The sequence below is a fragment of the Geotrypetes seraphini genome, chromosome 4 (assembly GCF_902459505.1).
Source record: "Geotrypetes seraphini chromosome 4, aGeoSer1.1, whole genome shotgun sequence".
Lineage (NCBI taxonomy): Eukaryota > Metazoa > Chordata > Amphibia > Gymnophiona > Dermophiidae > Geotrypetes > Geotrypetes seraphini.
The window spans coordinates 170,130,741-170,157,104 of record NC_047087.1 but is presented as its reverse complement, the minus strand read 5'-3'; the positions used below and the strand labels follow the sequence as shown (position 1 = coordinate 170,157,104).

The 26,364-nt window shown below is 44.6% G+C and overlaps 1 protein-coding gene across 6 annotated transcripts in view; it reads right to left on the bottom strand.

Moving 5' to 3' along the window:
* The window catches only part of RFWD3 (ring finger and WD repeat domain 3), a 395,707-nt gene that overhangs the window by 254,314 nt on the left and 115,029 nt on the right, over positions 1-26,364 (bottom strand). The window contains exons 1-2 of one of the 6 annotated variants that reach the window (XM_033942524.1): positions 20,964-21,025; positions 2,576-2,912 (exon numbers count right to left, since the gene is read on the bottom strand). In XM_033942524.1, the coding sequence (XP_033798415.1) occupies positions 2,576-2,910 (335 nt within the window). In that variant the 5' untranslated portion in view covers positions 2,911-2,912; positions 20,964-21,025. Of the gene's footprint in view, positions 1-2,575; positions 2,913-19,762; positions 20,054-20,095; positions 20,248-20,963; positions 21,026-26,364 lie in introns of those variants that run through there. The other 5 variants (XM_033942520.1, XM_033942521.1, XM_033942523.1 and 2 more) reach the window with 5 other exon arrangements.

Genomic DNA, 26,364 nt, shown 5'->3' with positions numbered 1-26,364 from the left:
AAATTAGGTAATACTGAGGTTCTCTTTATCTTAGGGAAATCTAGGGTTCTATTTTTCTTTAGCTATACTTTCTCTAAATTTCTGACTTTTTAAACTTTAAAAGTACTGGAGTTTCATGAATACCTCTATGAATAAAACAACAGACACTAGGTTAGTCTCTGCTCTAGGACTGTACTTGCACCTAGAACAGACACTGACTGTCTAACTACCACTGGAATGGTAAGTTTCCTATATGATATGGTTTTAGACAGCAACTTACATAAATGTACACTTAGATGGGTTTTATCTAGAATAGTGGATGGGATTTGCTTGCATTCTCACTAGAGAATTCAAGTACACTTTGGGTAAGATCTTCTAGGCACCTGCCGTTGCAGGCCTAGGTAGTACATTTTTCTGGCTTTTGCTATCTAATTGGCATTTAAAAGAATATACTTGCACAGACACACTGATCCATAAGAAGAACCGTACCCTGAGTGAACCCCAGCGCCACAGATAAGACCACGAGCTCAATTCTGAATATTACTTCATAAATTCAGTAATATCCAAGAGGGGATTGAGGAGTAGTGGCTCGTGGCCAGCAGGGGGTGCTGTTTAATGGGACGATATTGAGGTCAGAAGCATGATAGTGCAGTATTTTTGTAGCGCCAGTTTTTCATATGGTTCTGGGTAATTCTAGTTAGACAAACATCTGTGTTAGTTAAGGACCACGCCCAAATAGAAGCGTACGAAAAACAGGTGAATAAAACATTTAAATATAATGTAGCTAAGGCCAGAAGAAAAAACACACTAAAGATTAATATAAGGAAAAGAATGGTGTTTTTTGTGTACTTTGCTGTTGAAGCTAAATCATGGTGGAAATCATGATTACATGATTACATGGAGGTTCTTTTGTATGTGCTATAACTGTCCTGTCTTAGGTCACCATCTTGTGCCAGTGAATAGTTTCTGTTCTTTGTTCAGCTTCCCGCCTTTAGCCTCGTGGTTCTAATTGAAAACAGATGTGCTTAGACCAGTTAGGAAAAAAAGCATATTAGATTCCATATTCCAAACTGAGATATAAAATGTATGAAGTATGAATGGCCAAGATATGAATGAAATTATGAATGTTTGGGGCCCATGAATGTGGTGACATGAATGTAAAATATAAATGGTTTATATAAATGGTTTTATAAACAAAAACATTAAGAAAAACTCTTAAGCACAACATCTGGAAATGATTAGAGTCAGTCCCAAGAATAGGGAAAAGGGGGGCATTGAAAGCCCATGCTTCAGGAAGAGGAGAGGGGGATTTAACCCCCCCTCTTTCTCCTGAGTAAGATTTCTGTGTAAGGCTGTGCAATTTGAATGTCAGCTTAGGAGTTCTTTTTCTTTAAGGCTCAGAACTTGTCAGCATGGAAGGACTGAGAATTTACCATGTTAATAATTGTGAATTCTTTTGAATGTTAATGTTAATTCAGAAATCATCTGAAACTTTGACTAACTTTTAAACATGGAGGAATGTTTCTTTGTCTAAACTTTGAGACCACCCATAGAAATGTTATTGGTCGTCAAACTTGATGATGTCACTAAACCAAAAGTTATATAATAGACTGTAATGAGATAGAAAAACGAGACCATTGTGAGAAGGCCAGTCTTTGGCCACGATGATGATCTCCCATGAGCGCAACGTAAGCAATTATGCTATTCTTTTGATCTAATAATGGGAAAATAGAACCAATAATTCAATAAATCCTGGTTATAATTTTAAAACCTTGCGCTGGTGTCATTTTGCATGTAGAATTATTTTCAAACCTGAAGCTTTCACAAATGGCGTCAATGCCCCATGCTCAGCGTCTGGAGCACAATGAGCACTTTTTCCCTTTAAAAGTGCTCATTGTGCTGAAAACCGCCCTAGCTGCAAGAAAAGTGCCGGTTATATAAGAAAAACACAGAAAAAAAGCAGTTATAAAGGGAATTTAGCCCTTTAGACCAGCACACCTCAGGATTTTGTTTTATTGGGGTTTGTTTGTTGTTTTTTTTTTTTAACAAAACAGACTCCACGGCTCTCAAAGCTGGAGGGCTGACCAACCAGGGAGCCAGGCCGCCAGCTGAGGCACCTCTACAAAAATATGGGGAGGTGGAGGAAGGTGGGGAGAGGGACCCAGCACGAGACCTGCCGGGTTTAACACCCCCGAGATCGGACGGATCTTCAAACAGGACCCGTCCAAGCTCTATCCGGCACAAAAGGGGAACCAGGAGTCCAAAACCAAAGTTCCAACAGGGCTAAGAGGGGAGCCAAAATTAGCCTTACCACCTGCTACCAGAGACTGAGGAAGACTGGATTAGAAGAGGGGAAGCTGTACTAATATACAAGTTTTGATCTCAGTCTCCACCTGCTGGTAGCAGTGAGGTATAATACCCATCCGTAAGGAACTATACCGGTCTATCAAGCGATACAGAATGCATATTACCTATTATCAAATGCATATTAAAATGATTTAAGACTGGATCTTGAAGATGCATGCATGTTGATATCCTGCCTGACTGGCTGGCAGGTTTGTGAGCTCCCTTGTATACACACACCAAGTGCCACTACCTGGTACTAGCAGATCTCCGTGCCCCCCTAGCTCTTCGCTGCTGACGGGGATTTGCCCTCAGTGTTCGCTGCAGCTGCACACCTTGGATGCCCTGCTCATTGCCTTCCATTGCTCCTGGTATCTCATCTGTCAGGACAGTGGTTATGTTAGTTGAAGAATCCACAATTGACCTAGTTTCCTCTTCAGCAAGAATTACAGTCATATGCTCTAACCCTTGAACAGGGAAAGATGCTATTTCAATGCCAGCAGTATTTTCTTCATACAGACTTAAGTTAGACTGAGCTATGTTGTCATTTCTTGGTGCTAGATCCATAGCCATTTCCTCTTCAGCCATTTCTAGAAAATAAAGCAGCAGCATTAGAAGAATTATATTACCTATAGAAAACATTTAGTTCAAATCCCTCCCAGCTGCTATTCTATGGAACTAGTATTATAAGAAAAAAGCCTTAAAGAATATTGACCCCTTATATCAAAACGTTTTCATCAGAGAAGAGAGGAAAAAGGGGGATTCAGACTTTCAAATGAATTTAATGAAAATTTTAACTAAACATAACTATTTGTAAGAACAAAATGAATTATATGTGATTTAATAATAAATTAATGTATTTTAAACAACTACTTTAAAAGTAATATTTCTTATTTCCTTTCTAAATATTTTAATAAATTTGTGGTAGACATATCATAAATTATACAAATATCAGTCTTTGGAACCTCTTATGAAATATACCATTCCAGGATCCTGTCTTGTATTTCATTCTAAACATCTATGTCCACCACCTCCTACCAATCTATTTAGATGCTAATTACTGTATTTTCACGCATATAACGCGCACGTTATACACGATTTTACAAACTGTGCATAACCATGCGCGTTATAGGCGTGAGCGCGTTTTACAACTTTTTTTTTACATAGCCCCCCCCCCCCCCGACATCAGATTCACCCCGCAGGACCGCTCGCACCCCCACCCCGAAGGACCGCTCGCACTCGCACCCCGAAGGACCACTCGCACCCCCACAGCCTCCCCCCCCCCTCCATCATGGAGAAGCTCCTACCGTTGTCCTGCTGCTTCCTCTGCCGGCAATCCCGGCCCTTCTGTGAGCCCTGCATCTGCTGCTTCCTCTTCTGGCGGTCCCGGCCCTTCTGCGAGCCCTGCGCCTGCGCTGCTTCCTCTTCCGGCGGTCCCGCCCTTTCTCTGACGTCAGAGAAAGGGCAGGACCGCCGGAAGAGGAAGCAGCGCAGGGCTCACAGAAGGGCCAGGACCGCCGGAAGAGGAAGCAGCAAACGCAGGCCTCACAGAAGGGCTGGGACCGCCGGAAGAGGAAGCAGCAGACACAGGGCTCACAGAAGGGCCGGGACCGCCGGCAGAGGAAGCATTAGGACAATGGTAGGAGCTTCTCCATGATGGGGGTGGGTGGGGAGGCTGTGGGGGTGCGAGCGGTCCTTCGGGGTGCGAGTGCGAGCGGTCCTTTGGGGTGGGGGTGCGAACGGTCCTGCGGGGGGGTGAATAGAAAGGTCGGGGGGGGCATCAGGCTTTCAGGGTGGGGACAGGACTTCAAGGGGGAGAGGAGAGTCGGGGCGGCCGAAAGGAGAGTCGATTGGCCAGAGGAGAGTCGGGGCGGGCGAAAGGAGAGTCGGGCGGCGACGGGAGAGTCGGGGCGGCATGCGCGGTATACGGGTGTGCGCGGTATATAAAAATTTCTTTACATAAATTTGTGTTCCCCGCGCGCTATACCCGTGTGCGCATTTTACATGGGTGCGCGGTATAAGAGTGAAAATATGGTAAAGCTTGGGCTCCTTCTACGAAGCCGCGATAGCGGCTTCAGCACACATGACTTTTAATCATACACTAATCCCCGCGCTAGCCAAAAAACTACTGCCTGCTCAAGAGGCGGTAGCAGCTAACGCAGCTGGAAGTTTAGCGCGCACTATTACATGTGTTAAACCACTACCGCACCTTTGTAAAAGGAGCCCTTTATTATTTATGTGTCTTACTTAGATAAAAACTTAATTCATTTTTTAACTTTAAACATTTAATTCATTCTATATACCTTAATTACATTTTTTTTTAAGGTTAAACTTTTAATTCATTTTTCAATATCCCAAATAAATCTTCTTAAAAAATATAATAAATATGTATATATATATATATATATATATATATATAAATAAAGTCTATAAATATATAAAGTCTATAAATTTGTTTTTTTAAGAATCCTATGGATGTATTTATACATAACTTGAAAGACTGATATCTGTATAATTTATATGTCCACCAAAAATTTATTAAAATATTTAGAAAGGAAATAAGTAATATTACTTTTAAAGTAGTTGATTAAAATCCTATATAATAAAAGGCTAACTCGCGCATGCGCACTCCTATTTGCGTGCTTCCATGATCAGTAGTTCCGTGGCCGCATGAGTGCGCATGCGCGAATCCCCAGCACTTCCCTACACTCGCCGGAAGGACTGGACTGTACCAGTCCCCAGCACAAGCGTGTGGCCGACCCAGGATCGTGGGAGGATGCGCCACGTACTGGAGGGGGAGGGACATACCGGTTCTGCACATACCGGCACAAACTTCCCTCCAGCGTTGGCAGCCGCAGCACGCTAAACAGGCTGCTTCGGGCTTTCTCCTGCAGTTGAGCTCCTCTGCCGCGTCATCATCAATGACGCGACAGAGGGACTCAACGGCAGAAGAAAGCCGCGAAGCAGCCTGTTTAGCGTGCTGCGGCTGCCAACGCTGGAGGGAGGTTTGATATTAAAGTCATTTCGCTGGGAGAGAAGGGTCTGCCTCGGATGCTTCAGGCAACAGCAGCGTTTACAATTCGCTGCTGTTGCTGGCTTCAGGCCTTCCTCTCTGGCCGGTCCTGCCTACTTCCTGTTTTCACGAAGACAGGACCGGCCAGAGAGAAAGACCTGAAGCCAGCAACAGCAATGAATTGTGAATGCTGCTGCTGACCAATGAAGTAATTAAATGAGGAAAGGGAGCCGAGGGGGAGAGAATGGCTTGCAAGGAAGGAGGAAGGTATGCCAGACCAAGGGAAAAGGAAGGAGGAGATGGAGAGAGGCCATATGGAACAGAGAGAGAGAGAGGGCGGACACTGGATGGAAAGAGAAGAGAGGGGCAAGACAGGTGAACAGTAGAAGGAAGGGGTACAGAGAGGGAGACACACCGAATGGAAGTGTGGAGGACAGGGGGAGCAGACGTTGGAAGGAAGTGGGGAGGAGAAAGAAAAAAGGCCACATGCAGGATTGAGGGAAGAGGATAGAGTTAGAAATAAAGATAGACAGACAGGGGGCCAGGGAAAGACACAGACAGAAAGAATGACAGCGTCCAAGGAGTGAGAGACAAATTAAAAAAAACAAAACAAAACAGACAGACAGACATCTACTCTAGCACCTGTTAATGTAACGGGCTAAAACACTAGTACATTAATAATTTATTATTAAATCACATATAATTCATTTTGTTCTTACAAATAGTTATGTTTAGTTAAAATTTTCATTAAATTCATTTGAAAGTCTGTTTCCCCCTTTCCTCTATTCTATGAAACTAGACCAGGAAAGCCTATGATGTGTCTCCAAAAAAGATATCAAAATGCTGCATGGTCTTAACAACAATATAGGATTTGAAAATAGGATAGGATTCTCAACAGATATAATGCTTAAATGCTTTCTATTATCTACTATAATAAAACCCTTAGTAGCACATGCGCACTTGAAACTCCGTGCCACATTAAAATGCATGCGCAGTACAATAGGCAAAAGGCCAAGCTGTCCCTACGGCCGCCATTAAAGAAAGGAATCTGTGAATTTCAAATGAAAGAAAAATACCCAAGAAGTTCCTGACGGGAAAGCAAGCGGCTGCGAGAGTGAGGGAGTTCCTTGCGCTGCTGGTGCCAAGGAAATGCCCGGGGCCTCCGGAGCGCAGAAGGGCGGCAGCGACAGAAGCAGCCCGGGCCAATGGATGGCGGCGGAGGAGCAGCAACAGCGGCACTGGCAGCAGGAACTCTGAGGGGAGTGGGGCCAGGGAACTGCCGAGAGGTGACGGCGGAGAAAGAGCAGCATCAGTGGCATTGGTGGCAGCAGCAGGAACTCTGGGGGGAGTGGGGCCGGGGAATTGCCAAGAGGCACCAACAGGACTGGCACCACAGTGCCAGGAAACAAAAAAAATAAATAAATAAAAAACCCTATGAGGGCCCAGGTTTCGTGGCTCAACTGCCACTTCTTTAGGGCCATTAAATGTGCATCTTTGCTGCTTTAGTCTCCAAAGCTTCAGCCTATAAACCGTGCATAACTTTAGGCATGACTTATAGAATAGCGCTAGGCAAGTTGTTGGGGGGTTTTTTGTAACAATTTTTCCAGTGCCATATAGAGAACTTGGCACTATATTAGTAGTTATTGTGTTTAGTATAGTGCTCCCAGACACACACAATACTTGGTCCTTGCTTTTTGAAACTCAAAGTCTAATAAAGACAGAAAAGTATCAGAAGAGAGAGAGAGAAGTAGTCTCTGAATTAATAGTGAGGACACATTCAAGGAAAGAGGCCTCTTGAGAAGCTCAGAGCTGGACAGTAGGCAAAGTCTAATTGAATATTAAGTCTGCTGTACTCAATTGGTGAAATAGCATGAAAATCTTTATCCAAGAGACAATCTGTACAACAGAGCAAAGAAAGAGGTGGGAAGGGTCCTACATACTACATGTCACCAGCAGTTAAGGAGTCTCTACATTCTCTGAAAGCAAAAATTAAAATTACTGCAAACAATAAATGCAAGGATCAAAATTTCAAGTAACCCACTGTAACCATACCTATCTGTTAAAAGAAGACAGTTTGGCGAAGAGGGCTGGAGCTTGGGATTGCAAAAGGTGAGTTGCGAGAGAAGGGGTCTGGATTTGGGGGCTGAAAAGGAAGACAGGTGTGATAAGGGACTAGAACTGAGGGCTGGAAGAGCAGGTATGAGAAGGGGGTTGGGACTATAAAAAGCAAATGGAGCTGGGGATGAAAAAAGGGGGAGGTGGGAGAAGGGGGCTACAAAAGGGGGCATGTGAGAGAAAAGGACTGGAACTTAAGCTGAGGACTAAAAAGGGGACATATGAGAGAAAGGGGCTGAAGATAGGGTCTGGAATAAGTGAAGATGCAGAAGCAAAGGTTGATGAGGAAAGGGGGAATAGAGGGAGTTCTATGGAGGTGAAGGACAGAGAAAGGGGACAGATTTTTAAGTTGGTGGAAATAGGTAATGGGGAAATGGAAGCCTGAATATGGGGGTAAGACATAAGAAGAATAACCATACTAGATCAGACTAATCTATTCTAGCATCCGTTAATGTAACGGGCTTAAACACTAGTATTTCACATAATTCTCCATGTGTGTAACACACATATAAAATGATCTATCCAGAAAAAATTACTTAAATGAAAAACTGCTCTTCTCTGCCAAGTTAAAGATATATATAACATATCTAACATAATATATAGCTTTCTGTCAAACACGTACTTTTTGGTTAAAAAAAACCCAAGGCATAAAAAAAAAAAATAGGATGGGGAGTAAAATTAAATTTATTCGCCTTACAGACAAATATATACTAAAAAGCACAGTTACTTACCGTAACAGGTGTTATCCAGGGACAGCAGGCAGATATTCTTGACTGATGGGTGACGGCACCGACGGAGCCCCGGTACGGACACTTTTAGAGTGATTGCACTCTAAGAACTTGGAAAGTTCTGGTAGGCCGCACCGCGCACGCGCGAGTGCCTTCCCGCCCGACAGAGGCGCGCAGTCCCCAGTTATGATAAGCCAGCTAAGAAGCCAACCCGGGGAGGTGGGAGGGACGCAAGAATATCTGCCTGCTGTCCCTGGATAACACCTGTTACGGTAAGTAACTGTGCTTTATCCCAGGACAAGCAGGCAGCTATTCTTGACTGATGGGTGACCTCCAAGCTAACAAAAAGAGGGATGGAGGGAAGGTTGGCCATTAGGAAAACAAATTTTGCAAAACAGATTGGCCGAAGTGTCCATCCCGTCTGGAAAATGCGTCCAGACAATAATGAGATGTAAAAGTATGAACTGAGGACCAAATGGCAGCCTTGCAGATTTCCTCAATGGGCGTGGACCGGAGGAAAGCTACAGACGCTGCCATAGCTCGGACTTTATGGGCTGTGACAGAACCTTCCAGTGTCAGTCCGGTCTGAGCATAACAGAATGAAATGCACGCTGCCAGCCAATTAGACAACGTACGTTTAGAAACAGGACGTCCCAATTTATTCGGATCAAAGGACAGAAAAAGCTGAGGAGCTGATCTGTGGGGTTTTGTACGCTCAAGATAGTAAGCGAGAGCCCTCTTACAGTCCAAAGTATGCAGAGCCTGTTCTCCAGAATGAGAATGAGGTTTTGGAAAGAAGACAGGCAGAACAATGGATTGGTTGAGATGGAAGTCGGAGACAACCTTAGGGAGAAACTTTGGATGTGTACGCAGGACCACCTTGTCATGATGAAAGACCGTAAAAGGTGGATCTGCAACTAGTGCATGTAGCTCACTGACCCTCCTGGCAGAGGTAAGGGCGATGAGGAAAAGTACCTTCCAAGTGAGAAACTTGAAAGTGGTAGTAGCCAAAGGTTCAAATGGAGGCTTCATTAAGACGGAAAGAACCACATTAAGATCCCAGATAACAGGAGGGGCTTTAAGAGGTGGTTTAACATTGAAAAGACCCCGCATGAACCTGGACACCAGGGGATGAGCTGAGAGGAGCTTTCCATGGACTGGCTCATGAAACGCTGCAATAGCACTTAAGTGGACTCTGACTGAAGAAGACTTGAGGCCAGAGTCAGACAAAGAAAGGAGATAATCCAACAAAGTCTCCACTGCAAGGGAAGTGGGATTATGTTGGAGGAGGAAACACCAGGAAGAAAAACGTGTCCACTTCTGATGGTAACATTGCAGAGTGGCAGGTTTCCTGGAGGCATCCAGAATTGAACGAACAGGCTGAGATAAAAGTGTATCATGAGAAGTCAGCCCGAGATATACCAAGCTGTCAGGTGCAGAGACTGGAGGTTGGGATGTAGAAGGGTCTCCTGCTGTTGTGTAAGCAGAGAAGGAAACAGTGGAAGAAGAAAAGGTTCCCTGGAACTGAGTTGAAGTAGAAGGGAGAACCAATGTTGCCTGGGCCACCTTGGAGCAATCAGAATCATGGTGGCTCGTTCCCTCTTGAGCTTGAACAAGGTTCTCAACATGAGAGGCAGAGGAGGGAAAGCATACAGAAACAGATTGGACCAGTCGAGGAGAAATGCATCCGCTGCCAGACGGTGAGGAGTGTAGAGTCTGGAGCAGAAGAGGGGCAGCTGGTGATTGTGAGGGGCTGCAAAGAGGTCTATCTGAGGAGTGCCCCACTGAGTGAAGATGGACTGTAGAGTGAGAGGATCGAGTGTCCACTCGTGAGGCTGGAGAACTCTGCTGAGCTTGTCCGCCAAGCAATTCTGTTCTCCCTGAATGTAGATAGCTTTCAGGAATAGATGGTGATTTATGGCCCAAGTCCAGATCTTCTGGGCTTCCTGGCACAAGGGGCGAGAGCCCGTCCCACCCTGCTTGTTGATGTAGTACATCGCAACCTGATTGTCTGTGCACAGCAAGAGAACTTGAGGAAAGAGGAGATGTTGGAAGGCCTTGAGGGCATAAAACATCGCTCTGAGTTCCAGGAAATTGATGTGATGCCTCTTTTCCTGGGCTGTCCAAAGTCCCTGAGTTTGGAACTCGTTCAAATGAGCTCCCCAGGCATAAGGGGAGGCGTCGGTGGTGATAACCAGTTGATGGGGAGGTAGATGGAACAGAAGACCTCTGGATAGATTTGAGGATATCAACCACCATTGTAGAGACTGACGAAGAGATGATGTTACAGATATGTGTCGTGAGCAGGGATCCATCGCTTGGGACCACTGGTTGGCTAGGGTCCATTGAGGGGTGCGTAGGTGAAGACGTGCAAAAGGGGTGACATGAACTGTAGACGCCATGTGACCCAAGAGAACCATCATGCGCTTGGCAGAGATGGACGCCTGTAGAAGCACCTGTTGACATAGAAATTGAAGCATGAGAAGACGGTTGGACGGTAGGAACGCTCTCATGAGGACTGTGTCTAAGACTGCTCCAATGAATTGAAGTCTCTGAGTGGGGATGAGATGAGATTTGGGTAGATTGATCTCGAATCCCAGCAAACGGAGAAACAGAATGGTCTGGTTGGTGGCCGTGAGAACTGTCTGAGGTGCATTGGCCTTGATCAACCAATCGTCCAGATAAGGAAACACCTGAAGGTGGTGGGTACGAAGAAAAGCAGCCACCACAATCAGGCATTTGGTGAACACTCTTGGAGAGGAGGCAAGACCGAAGGGCAGTACCTTGTACTGGTAGTGACAACGATTGATCATGAAGCGGAGATACTTCCTGGAGGCTAGATCGATCGGTATGTGAGTGTATGCTTCTTTGAGATCGAGGGAGCATAGCCAGTCGCCTTGATTGAGAAGGGGGTAAAGAGTGGCCAGAGACAACATTTTGAATTTCTCTTTGACCAAGCATTTGTTGAGGTCCCGAAGATCTAGAATGGGTCTGAGATCTCCTGTTTTTTTGGGGACTAGGAAATAACGTGAGTAGAATCCCTGCCCCTTTTGATCTAGAGGAACTTCCTCTATGGCGTTCAGAAGGAGGAGGGATTGAACTTCCTGAAGAAGGAGGGAGGACTGAGGAGAGTTCAAAGCAGACTCTTTTGGAATACTTTGGCCCGGAAGAGTCTGAAAGTTGAGAGAGTAGCCGTGGCGGACGATGTTGAGGACCCACTGGTCCGAGGTGATGGATTCCCAACGGCTTATGAAGAGAGTAAGGCGTCCTCCTATGGGCTGCGGAAGATGGGCAGCAGGATGGAGACCGGCTATGTCCTGGAGAACTAAGTCAAAAGGGTTGAGTGGATTTTTGTGAAGGGGGAGGCTTCACCTGTTGTTGCTGCTGAGCTGGTCTAGCAGCTGGCCTCTGTTGTTGCCGCTGACGTCTGGGTTGCTGCGGGGCTTGTGGCAAAGGACGAGCAACAAATCTACGTTGGTAGGCCAACTGCTGGCGAAAAGGCCTGGAAGGTGGGGTTTTCTTTTTGGTTTTGAGGAGAGTATCCCACCTAGTTTCATGTGCCGACAACTTTTGAGTGGTGGAGTCCATGGATTCTCCAAACAGCTCATCCCCCAGGCACGGTGCATTAGCCAGTCGATCTTGATGATTGACATCCAGTTCTGACACTCTGAGCCACGCCAGTCGACGCATAGCCACCGACATAGCTGTGGCCCGAGAGGTCAGCTCAAAGGTGTCATATATCAACCTGACCATGAACTTCCTAAGCTGCAACAGTGATGAAGTAGTGTGGCGAAAAGCAGATTTTTTACGGTCAGGGAGGTACTTCTCAAAAGCAGTTAGATCTTGAACGAGATGTTTAAGATAAAAGGAGAAGTGGAATGCATAATTCCCTGACCTGTTGGCTAACATGGCATTTTGGTATAGCCGTTTGCCAAATTTGTCCATGGCCTTTCCCTCTCTGCCAGGAGGGACTGAGGCGTACACACTAGCTCCCGTGGATTTTTTTAGAGTGGATTCAACCAATAGGGACTCATGTGGGAGCTGTGGTTTGTCAAACCCAGGAATTGGGATGACCTTGTATAAGGAGTCTAATTTGCGAGGTGCTCCAGGGATAGTCAAGGGTGTCTCCAAATTCTTGTAAAAAGTTTCTCTCAAGATATCATGGAGAGGTAACTTGAGATATTCCCTTGGAGGTTGGTCAAAATCCAGTGCTTCAAGAAAAGCTTTGGATTTTTTCGACTCAGCCTCCAAGGGAATAGAGAGAGAGTCACACATCTCTTTTAAAAAGGATGAAAATGAAGTTACATCTGGTCTAGAGGATGGATCTAAAGTAGAAGGATCCTCATCACCAGATGAACATTCCCCTTCAGAGAGCATAGGGTCTTCTGAATCACCCCACAGATCAGGGTCTCGAATTTGAAAACTGCGTCGAGATTCCGGAGTGGAGGGATCTAGGTGTCGGGATTTGCGTACCGATTTTCCTGATCTCATAGAGACGGTACCGGGAGATTGCAGTTGCACCGGTGCCGATGTCTGAACAGCCTGATGCTGAGCAGTCGACTCCGGTGCTAAGACTGGCATGGAAGTAGACTGTGTCGGTGCCGACAAAGAGGAAGCCGAGAGCATGGGCTGTGGAACTATCGGCACCGATGGCTCACACCGGACCGGTACCGGAAGGTTTGGTACCAGTAGTGCAGGAAGGAGTTGCTTTAACTGATTCTCCAATTGCACTTGTAAGACGGCAGCAATGCGCTCATCTAAAGAAGGCACCGGTACCGCTTTTCTCTTCTGCGGTACCTTGGGTGCCGCTCTACACTCCGAAGAGGAACCCGATGTCGAGGGGCTTACCTCTATCGGAGCGGAGCGCTTCCGTGGGCGCCTCGCGGTCGGCAGGATTGGGCTCTCTGCTACTTTGACCGGAGGACGCTCCAGCGGGGAAGGCTTCTTAGCCGGCTTACCTGACTGGTGCGACGCCGACGCGGTATCGTGCGGCGTCGACGAGACGGGTGCCGACTGCGTCGGTGTCGAAGTAGGGACCGGTGCCGCCGAGTCCGACATGTCGGTACCGAATAACAACCGTTGCTGAATTTGACGGTTTTTAAGGGTTCTTTTCTGGAAAGTGGCACAGCGTGTGCAGGTGGACGCCCGATGGTCAGGTCCGAGGCACTGCAAGCACCAGTTGTGCGGGTCAGAGTTAGAAATAGGCCTCGCGCACCGCTGGCACATTTTAAAGCCGGGTTGGGGGGGCATGAACGTAAACACGGCTTCTGCCAAATCGAAGGCCGAGGCCTCGATGGTGGCAGCAGGCCCCGCTGGGGCGAAACGAAAAAATGGAAGAAAAACCAAAATTTGGGGGTTTTTTTTGTTTTTTTTTACAAGGAAAATAAATAAAAAGAGGGAACAATATTTCCCAAGGAGTTTACGCGAGCGGGAAGGCGAAAAAATTAGAAAAAGTTCAACAGCCGTTGAAACGTGCGTCTTCTTAGCTCCGCGGAAACTAGAAAACTGGGGACCGCGCGCCTCTGTTGGGCGGGAAGGCACTCGCGCGTGCGCGGTGCGGCCTACCAGAACTTTCCAAGTTCTTAGAGTGCAATCACTCTAAAAGTGTCCGTACCGGGGCTCCGTCGGTGCCGTCACCCATCAGTCAAGAATAGCTGCCTGTTTGTCCTGGGATAACGTTTGCGTCTGGTTGTTGTTTTTTTTCCATTATTTTTATTGGAACTCCAGTGATCTTTCTGAAACTGCAGCCACTGGTCTTTTTCTATACAACTACTACAGGTCCTTTTTCACTATGCAAGCAGATTCTGTCCATAAGTTTCAATTAAAAACAAAACAAAACATAGTAACATAGTAGATGACGGCAGATAAAGACCCGAATGGTCCATCCAGTCTGCACAACCTGATTCAATTTAAAAAAATTTTTTTTTTCTTCTTAGCTATTTCTGGGCAAGAATCCAAAGCTTTACCCGGTACTATGCTTGGGTTCCACCTGCCGAAATCTCTGTTAAGACTTACTCCAGCCCATCTACACCCTCCCAGCCATTGAAGCCCTCCCCTGCCCATCCTCTACCAAACGGCCATACACAGACACAGACCGTAAGTCTGCCCAGTAACTGGTCTAGTTCAATATTTAATATTATTTTCTGATTCTAAATCTTCTGTGTTCATCCCACATTTCTTTGAACTCAGTCACAGTTTTACTCTCCACCACCTCTCTCGGGAGCGCATTCCAGGCATCCACTACCCTCTCCGTAAAGTAGAATTTCCTAACATTGCCCCTGAATCTACCACCCTTCAACCTCAAATTATGTCCTCTGGTTTTACCATTTTCCTTTCTCTGGAAAAGATTTTGTTCTACGTTAATACCCTTTAAGTATTTGAACGTCTGAATCATATCTCCCCTGTCTCTCCTTTCCTCTAGGGTATACATATTCAGGGCTTCCAGTCTCTCCTCATACGTCTTCTGGCACAAGCCTCCTATCATTTTCGTCGCCCTCCTCTGGACCGCCTCAAGTCTTCTTACGTCTTTCGCCAGATACGGTCTCCAAAACTGAACACAATACTCCAAGTGGGGCCTCACCAATGACCTGTACAGGGGCATCAACACCTTCTTCCTTCTACTGACTACGCCTCTCTTTATACAGCCCAGAATCCTTCTGGCAGCAGCCACTGCCTTGTCACACTGTTTTTTCGCCTTTAGATCTTCGGACACTATCACCCCAAGGTCCCTCTCCCCGTCCGTGCATATCAGCTTCTCTCCTCCCAGCATATACGGTTCCTTCCTATTATTAATCCCCAAATGCATTACTCTGCATTTCTTTGCATTGAATTTTAGTTGCCAGGCATTAGACCATTCCTCTAACTTTTGCAGATCCTTTTTCATATTCTCCACTCCCTCTTCGGTGTCTACTCTGTTACAAATCTTGGTATCATCTGCAAAAAGGCACACTTTTCCTTCTAACCCTTCAGCAATGTCACTTACATACATATTGAACAGGATTGGCCCCAGCACCGAACCCTGAGGGACTCCACTAGTCACCTTTCCTTCCTTCGAGCGACTTCCATTAACCACCACCCTCTGGCGTCTGTCCGACAGCCAGTTTCTGACCCAGTTCACCACTTTGGGTCCTAACTTCAGCCCTTCAAGTTTGTTCAACAGCCTCCTATGAGGAACTGTATCAAAGGCTTTGCTGAAATCCAAGTAAATTACATCTAGCATATGTCCTCGATCCAGCTCTCTGGTTAACCAATCAAAAAATTCAATCAGGTTCGTTTGGCACGATTTACCTTTTGTAAAGCCATGTTGCCTCGGATCCTGTAACCCATTAGATTCAAGGAAATACACTATCCTTTCTTTCAGCAACACTTCCATTATTTTTCCAACAACTGAAGTGAGGCTCACCGGCCTGTAGTTTCCTGCTTCATCCCTGTGACCACTTTTATGAATAGGGACCACATCCGCTCTCCTCCAATCCCCAGGAATCACTCCCGTCTCCAGAGATTTGTTGAACAAGTCTTTAATAGGACTCGCCAGAACCTCTCTGAGCTCCCTTAGTATCCTGGGATGGATCCCGTCTGGTCCCATCGCTTTGTCCACCTTCAGTTTTTCAAGTTGCTCATAAACACCCTCCTCCGTGAACGGCGCAGAATCTACTCCATTTTCTCGTGTAACTTTGCTGGACAATCTCGGTCCTTCTCCAGGATTTTCTTCTGTGAACACAGAACAGAAGTATTTGTTTAGCACATTTGTTTTCTCCTCATCACTCTCCACATATTTGTTCCCAGCATCTTTTAGCCTAGCAATTCCATTTTTTATCTTCCTCCTTTCACTAATATATCTGAAAAAATTTTTATCTCCCTTTTTTACATTTTTAGCCATTTGTTCTTCCGCCTGTGCCTTCACCAAAACGTATCTCTCTCTTGGCTTCTTTCAGTTTCACCCTGTAGTCCTTTCTGCTCTCCTCTTCTTGGGTTTTTTAATATTTCATGAACGTCAGCTCTTTCGCCTTTATTTTCTCAGCCACTAGGTTGGAGAACCATATCGGCTTCCTTTTTCTCTTGTTTTTATTGATTTTCTTCACATAAAGGTCCGTAGCCATTTTTATCGCTCCTTTCAGTTTAGACCACTGTCTTTCCACTTCTCTTATGTCCTCCCATCCTAACAGCTCTTTCTTCAGGTACTTTCCCATTGCATTAAAGTCCGTACGTTTGAAATCTAGGACTTTAAGTATCGTGCGGCCGCTCTCCACTTTAGCCGTTATATCAAACCAAACCGTTTGATGATCGCTACTACCCAGGTGAGCACCCACTCGAACATTAGAGATACTCTCTCCATTTGTGAGGACCAGATCCAATATCGCTTTTTCCCTTGTGGGTTCCATCACCATTTGTCTGAGCAGAGCCTCTTGAAAGGCATCCACAATCTCCCTACTTCTTTCCGATTCCGCAGACGGAACATTCCAGTCCGCATCCGGCAGGTTGAAATCTCCCAACAGCAGAACCTCCTCTTTCCTTCCAAACTTTTGGATATCCACAATCAGATCCTTATCAATTTGCTGCGATTGAGTCGGAGGTCTGTAGACTACACCCACGTAGATAGAAGTTCCATCTTCTCTTTTCAGAGCAATCCATATCGCTTCTTCCTCTCCCCAGGTCCCTTGCATTTCGGTCGCTTGGATATTGATCTTTAAATAGAGAGCTACTCCTCCACCTTTATGACCATCTCTGTCCTTCCTAAAAAGATTATATCCCGGTATGTTTGCATCCCATCCATGTGATTCACTGAACCATGTTTCTGTGATAGCAACAATATCTAGATCTGCCTCTAATATCAGGGCTTGCAGATCATGAACTTTGTTGCTTAGACTGCGAGCATTTGTGGTCATCGCTTTCCAGCTATTTTTCAGCGATAATCTCCTTTTTTGAATGGATTTTTGTGTTGTTTCACTTTCCGTTGCAATACTAAGAAATGAGTTGCTGATATTGCTTATGTTGCAGCCTTTACTACTATCACATCTTTTCTTTTGCCGGGGGTGGTCTCTATAATTGTCCTTCGTACATACACCACCCCCACCTTCTAGTTTAAATGCCTAGAAAAATATTGTCTAAATTTCTCTGCAAGGTTTCTTTTTCCTGCTGTAGTAATATGTAGCCCATCAGTGCAATATAGCTTCTTGTCCTTCCATGTATTTCCCCATCCTCCTATGTACCTGAAGCCTTCTTGATGACACCAGGCTCTGAGCCATCTATTAAAGTCCTCTGTGTTTTTCACTCTTTGCTCTCCTTTTCTATATGCAGGCAGTATCTCAGAAAAAGCTAAAGTCTTTACAAAAGGTTTCACGCCCTCACCAAGCTCCCGAAAAGCTTTCTGTGCTGCAAGTGTGGAGTTGTTGGCCAGGTCATTTGTTCCCAGATGGATAACAACATCAGTGTTAAAATCCTTAGTTTCTTCCTTAATTCAGTATTTGCCTGGAACTCCTGGTAGCTGAGGATCCTGGAAGACATTTCACTATTTTGTTCTCCTCGCCCTGTGTTCCAAGGTTAATGCCTCTGATGATGGAATCCCCCAACAGTAATAGTTTTCTGTTTTTGGCTTTTTTATTTGTACTTAGGGTGCGCTTGTTCTCTTGAGTTACCTTCATTGGTTCCAGTCCCACCTCCCTTCTGTTTTCCTGAGTATCGCAGTGCACTAGTGGAGCGAAGGAATTCTGTAGAGGTAATATTAGTGAAGGTGGATGTTTCTGTGTTACATGTCGCAGTCTTCCTGAGCCTACTGTGACCCATTTATTCCTGGGCTGTTTTATTCTTTGAGGTAGAGGTGGTAAGTTGGTATGATTTTGTGGAGTGATGGAAGCTGCTTTAATTGTATTCAATTCCTGTTTAAGTTTGCTGAGCTCCTCCTTAATATTGGCAAGTTGAAGACAGATGGGGCAAGCCTTAAGCCTCCAAATAGTATGTCTTGGAATTAAAGCACCACAGTGATTGCATAGAATAAAGGTCATCTTGATTGGTTGTGAAGTGACTTGATTTGAGTAGTCCTGATTATATGGGTCTCTATATATAAATAGTGGTCCCTGGGGTTGGTGGGACTATAAGTAAGACTACTAGTAAGGCAGAAATATAGGCTCTATACCACCTAAAACACAGTATTTTAAACAAAACTGCAGGTTCTATCAGTGCTACCCTAAAACACAGGATTTATAACAGATTTTCCCTACTTTAGTCACCCTGAGCCACAGGCACCAGAAATATAGGCTCTATACCACCTAAAACACAGTATTTTAAACAAAACTCCAGGTTCTATCAGTGCTACCCTAAAACACAGGATTTATAACAGGATTTTCCCTACTTTAGTCACCCTGAGCCACAGGCACCAGAAATATAGGCTCTATACCACCTAAAACACAGTATTTTAAACAAAAATGCAGGAAGAGGAAATAAGATTTAACAGAGGAAAGAGAAGGATTTTTTTGTGCTTTTTTATATTTTTTTTAGTAAGAAACAGGGAGGAGAAGAGAAATTAAGCAGATATAATGCTGAAAACCAGTCAAAAGAGCAGAATATGAAATGCTGAGTAACTTAGCTTTTAGATGTTTACAGGGCAGCCTTGTTCACAGCAATGTCCCAAAGATAATGCAATTAACCTTAGAAGTAAAACAGAGCCCCTCCCTTCCCCACCTAATCAGACACAATGGCTAAAAACTAGTGAGTTAGAAATATAGGCTCTATACCACCTAAAACACAGTATTTTAAACAAAACTGCAGGTTCTATCAGTGCTACCCTAAAACACAGGATTTATAACAGAATTTTCCCTACTTTAGTCACCCTGAGCCACAGGCACCAGAAATATAGGCTCTATACCACCTAAAACACAGTATTTTAAACAAAACTGCAGGTTCTATCAGTGCTACCCTAAAACACAGGATTTATAACAGGATTTTCCCTACTTTAGTCACCCTAAGCCACAGGCACCAGAAATATAGGCTCTATACCACCTAAAACACAGTATTTTAAACAAAACTGCAGGTTCTATCAGTGCTACCCTAAAACACAGGATTTATAACAGATTTTCCCTACATTAGTCACCCTGAGCCACAGGCACCAGAAATATAGGCTCTATACCACCTAAAACACAGTATTTTAAACAAAACTGCAGGTTCTATCAGTGCTACCCTAAAACACAGGATTTATAACAGGATTTTCCCTACTTTAGTCACCCTGAGCCACAGGCACCAGAAATATAGGCTCTATACCACCTAAAACACAGTATTTTAAACAAAAATGCAGGAAGAGGAAATAAGATTTAACAGAGGAAAGAGAAGGATTTTTTTGTGCTTTTTTATATTTTTTTTAGTAAGAAACAGGGAGAAGAGAAATTAAGCAGATATAATGCTGAAAACCAGTCAAAAGAGCAGAATATGAAATGCTGAGTAACTTAGCTTTTAGATGTTTACAGGGCAGCCTTGTTCACAGCAGGGTTTTTAAAATTAAACCTCTAGTATACAGCACTTTCACAGGCTTAGGCTCATTTGCTTTAAGTGCATTTCGGTGCTTTACTGATATATGCTGGGACAAGTTACCAACCAGCCGTTTGATGGCGGGATCGACAAGTTTTGCAGTGGAGGGGATTGGGAGTCGACAGCCAGAAATACAAAAAAAACCAAACAAACCCCGACCACTGTTACGATTTTCTGTCGACCACCGATCATTCGCAATACTGTTTTCACAAATCTCGTTGCTTGGAATACCCGCTCCACTGCTCGCAACCAAAGCCAACCCGCGCACTCATTTCTCCCGACGACCACTGCAGCTTCCGCCTCTTTCTCCACTCCCCGAGTCCGCCATAAAGCTCGCTATCTTTCTCCGTTGCTACCCCTCTCCCATGGCTTCAGAATCTCTCAATATCATTCCTCCGACCTTTCAAACTTGCCTACATCTCCAGCAACAGCGGTATCTTCCACTGCCCCGAAGCTTTCCCTCCGCCGCAGTCCCGCCCCTTTCAACCAAACTTCCGGTTTCCGGAATGGTGCGGACAAATTACGGAAATTCTCGGGGCTGCAGGAGTGCTACACCGAGGAAGAGGGAAATGGGAGGGATCAGGGGTTCTCAAACAGTTGATTAGAGAGGCTCAGTAGCATTTACTTTATGGGACTGTAGAAGAAGTTTGGGGTTGGTTTGTTGCTTTTTTTTGAGGGGAGGGAACCCCCTTCCCTCAACCAAATGCTGGAGGGTCCAACGTAGCACTTGGCCAGCAAAGTTTGGGGAACCCTGGTGTAGGGTGGGAGTTGGGAAGAAAAAATGTAATGAGAGATGCTGGATTGCCCTGGGGAGATTGCAGCGGACATGTAGTGCAGGGGTGCCCACACTTTTGACTTGCAAGCTACTTTTTAAAATGATCAAGTCAAAATGATGAATCAACAATAAAATTTTAAAAAACACAAAGCACACTGTACGCAGAGAAAATGTTAATGTCATTTATATTCGAGGTTTGTTTTTTTTTCAAAGAGGTCAAGGTAGATGACTTTAAAATATTCAATGTCACCTCAGTAACAACTGTACAAAAATAGAAAAATATGCCCCCTTCCCTTTTACTAAACCGCAATAGCGATTTTTAGCGCAGGGAGCTGCACTGAATACCCCGCGTTGCTCCCAACGCTCATACGCTCCCTGCGCTAAAAACTGCTATTGCAGTTTAGTAAAAGGGGGCCATAGTGCAAAATATAGCCAGCAGATATAAATTCGGACATTTTGATCACTAAATTTAAAATAAAATAATTTTTCCTACCTTTACTGTCTGGTGATTTAATGAGTCTCTAGTTGCACTTCCTTCTTCTGACTGTAAATCCAATATTTATTTATTAATTTATGCCTTTCTTTCTTTCTGCCTCCTGCATGCTTCCTCTCCTCCTGACCTCATTCCATTCCCCAACCAACATCTCTCTCTGTCCCTCCATGAGTCCAACTTTTTCTTCCTCTCTCCCTGCCCCCTCCCCTCCCTTTATTTCTTTTCTTTCTTTTTTTTTTTAACAAGTTTTATTGAATTTTCACAATGGCAAATACAGCACAAAACAATACAACCAATACACCATTTCGCCAAATCCCCACCCCAAAACATAAACAGTCATATTGATACTCTTCAGTATAAGGCAATAGTATCAAACCCAAAATTTCCACCCCCCTCTCTTTCTTTTCCTCTCCCCCTGCCTCCCCTTTCTTTCTCTCTCCCTGCCCCCTCAAGCCACCGCTGCTGCAGATTTTTCCCTGCTTCCCCAATGCCAGGCCAGGCGCATACAAGCGCCGGGCCCACAAGCCTTCCCTCCGACGTCAATTTTGATATCAGAGAGGATGTTCCGGGCCAGCCAGGCAGCGCTTGGCTGGCCCGGAACTTCCTCTCTGACGTCAGAATTGATGTCAGGGGGGGAGGCTGTGGGCTCGGCGCTTGTACGTGTCTGGCCTGGTGTCGGGGAAGCAGGGAGAACAGAATGCAAAGGCAATACGAGTCTATCATGGAGCCCGGGATGGGCTCTGTGATCGACTCGCGTTGCCTTTGCAATCTACTGGTCGATCACGATCGACCTTTTGGGCACCCCTGCTGTAGTGGAAGATGCTGGACCACAGAGGAGAGAATAAACAGAAAGGTGATGTTGGGTACAGGCAGGGAAATAGAGACAGAAAGGAGATGTTGGACATGGATACCAAAAGGGAGATGCTGGACATGGGACTGGACAGAGATATTGAGGGGATAGGAAAACTGGATGGAAGGGGGATGCAGGTAAAGAAGGGATATACACCAAATAGAGGAGAGAGGAAGATGATGCTGAACATAGTGGGAAGTGAGGGAGAAAACTAATGAAATACCAGGAAGTAAGTACCTGGGGAAGAAAATGGAAAGGAGAGGATTGGAGTGAGGGAAGACAAGGAAAGCAGAACCCGTACTTACATTTAGTATAAAGAGGGAGATTGTGGGGGGCCCTATAACCTGTTGGCAGGCTATGCCTTCTTCAGCTTTAGGCAGACTTGGCACTCTCTCTGGCCAGGATGCCTGGAAAGTTGTTCTGATTGCTAAGACATCTGTTGTCATATTTTGCACAGTTCAGGGGGAAATGCATCCCTTTGTATTTCTCAGGTGTTGCACTGCATGCAGTGTGGATTCTTGGGTTTCTGTTTACTTATTTTTAAGTTTTTGGTCACTTATTCTGTATTTGTTGCGAGTCCATCTGTGTTCTCTATGTATGTCTGAAGTCAGGTGTTCTCTTAGCATGGATTTTCTATGTACAGTAGCAATCATTAGTACTCTGGTTTGCTTAGTTTTCCCAATGGGTGTATTGATGTTTTCAAGCCTTCTGTATTATAATCTACACCAGAATTTCTCAACTTCTTCAAGCCAAGTACCCCCTATGTCTAACAAATATAAACTGAGTACCCCTGCCCAAGCTCCACCCCAGACCTCACCCCCATAATAATAGTACTAATTGTAATACAATTCCTTCTATTCATTTTTCATATACACACAATATAACCTTATTAATACATAATGGTAACCACAAAATGAAAAAACACAGCTTTCTGAGGCGCTTGCAACAGGAGTCGACATCATCGGGAGAACGCTGGCATAGAGTAATGCCATGGTGAACGTCCTTGGGCTAGACGCAATGCTGAGCCCTGATGCCAGAACTCCGCTTCCACAACTGCAGGAAGCCAGCTCCCCATGGGAGGAGAATATGTCCGAAGTGGCAGAATCCTCTTCCCAGGAGGCTATGACACCATTGGGTCAGCCAGGCATCTAACTCTTAAGGAATCTGTTGAGTCCTAAGATTGATCCTGCATTGGGAACATCCATGGAGCAAAAGGAACAAGGAAGACAAGAAAGAAACTTGTTGGGTGAGCAAACTAAAACAGTGCTTGAAAGTTCTTTTTCGGTTATTAAACCCACTGAAGTTACTTTAGATTCCCTATGGGATCTGGTGGTTAGTCTGGGTAATTCATTAAGTCCAAAGATAAAAGATTTAGAGAAGAAAATTTATGAGCAGAAGGAGGAATTAAAAGACTTTAAACAGGATTTGATCTCTACAAAAGTAAAGGTAGAAAAAATAGATAAAGAGTTTACAGGTGTAAAACAAATTTAAGATATAGGAGGGGCTTTAGGCACTTGGGCCAATCAGGTGGATCCTGTGGGTTGGATGAAGGCGGGCCTGTTGGCCGGACGTGCGAGGAGCCGTCTGGTCCAACTTGAAAGAAAGACCAAGGGGGGTTCCAGGGTGGGGGGATTCCGGGGTGGAGGGGGGTCCGGCAGGAGGGGTTGGGCACACTCCTGCCGGCGATCTTAGGGGGGCCGTTGGGCTGGCAGGAGGGGTTTGATACCCTCCTTCCGTGATTGTTGGGGGGCTGGCAGGAGGGGTTGGGTACCCTCCTGCCGTGACTGTCGGGAGGGCCGTTGGGGGGCCGGCAGGAGGGGTCGGGTACCCTCCGGCCGCGATTGTCGGGAGGGCTATTGGGGGAATCAGTAGGAGGGGTTGGGTACCCTGCCGCGATTGTTGGGGGGTGAGTTCTGTTGGCAGGAAGGGCTGAGCACCTTCCTGCTGGCGATCGTCGGGGGAGGTGGGTTCTGTCGGCAGGAAGGGTTGAGCACCCTCCTGCCAGCGATCTTTGGGGGGGCCCTTGGGGGGGGCCCTGGGAGGGGGGTTGGGCATGTTAAACCCGATTCTGTAACCGGCGTCTGTAATATGGACGTCGGTTACAGAATCGGGTTAACTTTGGGCGGGTGTAGGCCCGATTCTGTATAGGACTCCCGCGACCGGTGTCCTATACAGAATCCAGGCCTTATTGTACACAACAGTCTATGAACTAATAATCTCATTGCTACTTTGTAAAGGACTACATTCTTGTTTTCAGTGCAGCTATTGTTATTGTTTGTATTTCTGTTAAAAAATGTATAAGTTAAAAAAAAAAAAATTGGATTATGAAATTATTTTTCAAAAATAGATATTTCCAGATGTAACCAGAGAAACCTAGAAACGAAGGTGTCAATTCTTGATCCTTAAAACTGGAGTAAATTCAATTGGTGGTGTCTTTTTTCTTAGGTACCCATGTAAATGCATTGTTAAGTACAGATCTTAAAAATATGTATTATTTGATTCAACTCAGTTAATTAGTTTTCTTTCTTTGAGATGCCTTGAAGGGGATGGAGCAACCAGTCAAAATGAAAGAAATTTGTACTCCCAGACCTAGTAATTAAATATTTAGCTTCCTTAAATTTAGATGTGTATTCAAATTTTCTTTATTCACTCATTTGTAACCTTGGATTTAACTAGAGGACTTGAGATTGCTTAAGTAATGATTTACAATTCCATTGGATTATTCTTCTTATTTTATAAGTCTTTTTCAATCTTTATTGTACAAGATGTTTAAATGCTTGATAATTTGTTTCAAATCAACAAATAAATAATTAAAAAACCCCACAAAGCACACTGTATGCAAAGAAAATAATTTTTTTTTTCTAAGCGGTCAAGGCAGATTACTTTAAAATATGCAATGTCACCTCAATAACTATAGAAAAAAAGACAAATATAGGGCTCCTTTTTCTAAGGTGCACTAGCGTTTTTAGCACATGCTTAAGATTAGTGCGCGCAAAACACGCACTAAATAAAAAATACTAACACAAACTCTATGGAGGCGTTAGCGTTTAGCATGCGCTACAACCGCTAGCGCACCTTATTAAAAGGAGCCCATAGTGCAAAATAGAGATAGCAGATGTAAAATCTCAAAACTGACACATTTCGATCACTAAATTGCAAATAAAATCATTTTTCCTACCTTTGTTGTCTGGTGATTTCATGAGTCTCTGGTTGCACTTTCTTCTGACTGTACATCCAATATTTCTTTCTTTCTGCTTCCTGCATGATTTCTCTCCTCCGGACCTCATTCCCTTCCCCAACCAAGATTTCTGTCCCTCCATGAGTCAAACTTTGCTTCCTCTCTCCTCCTTATTGGCAACATGTCTCCTGTTCTCTCTCAATGTCCATCTGTCTTTCTCTCATTCCCTCCCTTGCTGCAAAGGGAGTGGGGAAAGAGAGAGAGATCCAGGTTGCATCTCTCCCACCCACTTTACTGCCACACCTTGTTTTAATATATGTTCCTATTGGCAGTAATTTGTTGTATTCTAATTGTTGCACATTCGGCTTGGTCAAGAAGTTTCCCCATATCTCACATTATTTTTCCTCTTATAGTGAATGTCATCTGATTTGATACAAACTGAGCAGCTAGAGCACTGCCTAGTGATACAGGAGGTGAAGCCGAGAGAGAAAAAAATGTAGATCAGTACCCCCTTGCCAGTCGGTTTTCAGGATATCCATACTGAAAACAAGTATGCATGAAAGAAATTTGCATATAATTGAGGTAGTGTACTGTATGCAAATCAAATTTATGCACATTCATTGTGGATATCCTGAAAACCTGACTGGCAAGGGGGTACTCCAGGACCGAGTTGAGAAACACTGATGTAGATACCTTCTACACAACTCATGACTAGAGAAGAATAACCAACTGGTTCATGACTCAAACCTTTCTACTAGAAAGATTATTGAGGTAAGAACCTAATCTTCCCAAATTAACCTGTCAGCAACTGAATAGCGGATTAACCAGTTGAGTGCTTAGCAGCTAAAAAAATCCCAGATGCTCAATGCTAGTTGACAGAAATGGCCCAGCATTGAATATCCAGGTTTAACACCAATGGTGGGATGTCAAAGTGCTGTCTGCCAGTGGCTAAATCATATCAGGCCCTTTATTCTTGCTCTTTACTTTGCAGCATATTGACTTTAAAATAAATGTAATCCAATTAGTGTTGGAATTGCAAAATCATAGTGAAGAATATCAACTAGGTGGAGAAGTTAAGAATTCCAAACTATGAAAAAAAATGTCAGGTCATTACTCAGCCACCACAGTCATAATTTCTTTATAAATGCCAGTTGTGGTGGTAAAAAAATATCCAGATATTCAGCATTAGTATCTAGACAGAGGCTAATGCCAATAATTTGTTTGATGGTGGAATTTATCTGGATAACAAAATAAATATCCAGATAAATTCTGGGACCATTGTGTCTCCACCCATACTTCATCCCAGCATTGTCTTGATACTGCTGAGGTGGTCCTTAAGGATGTTTAGAGACACTATCGGGATCATTGTCTTA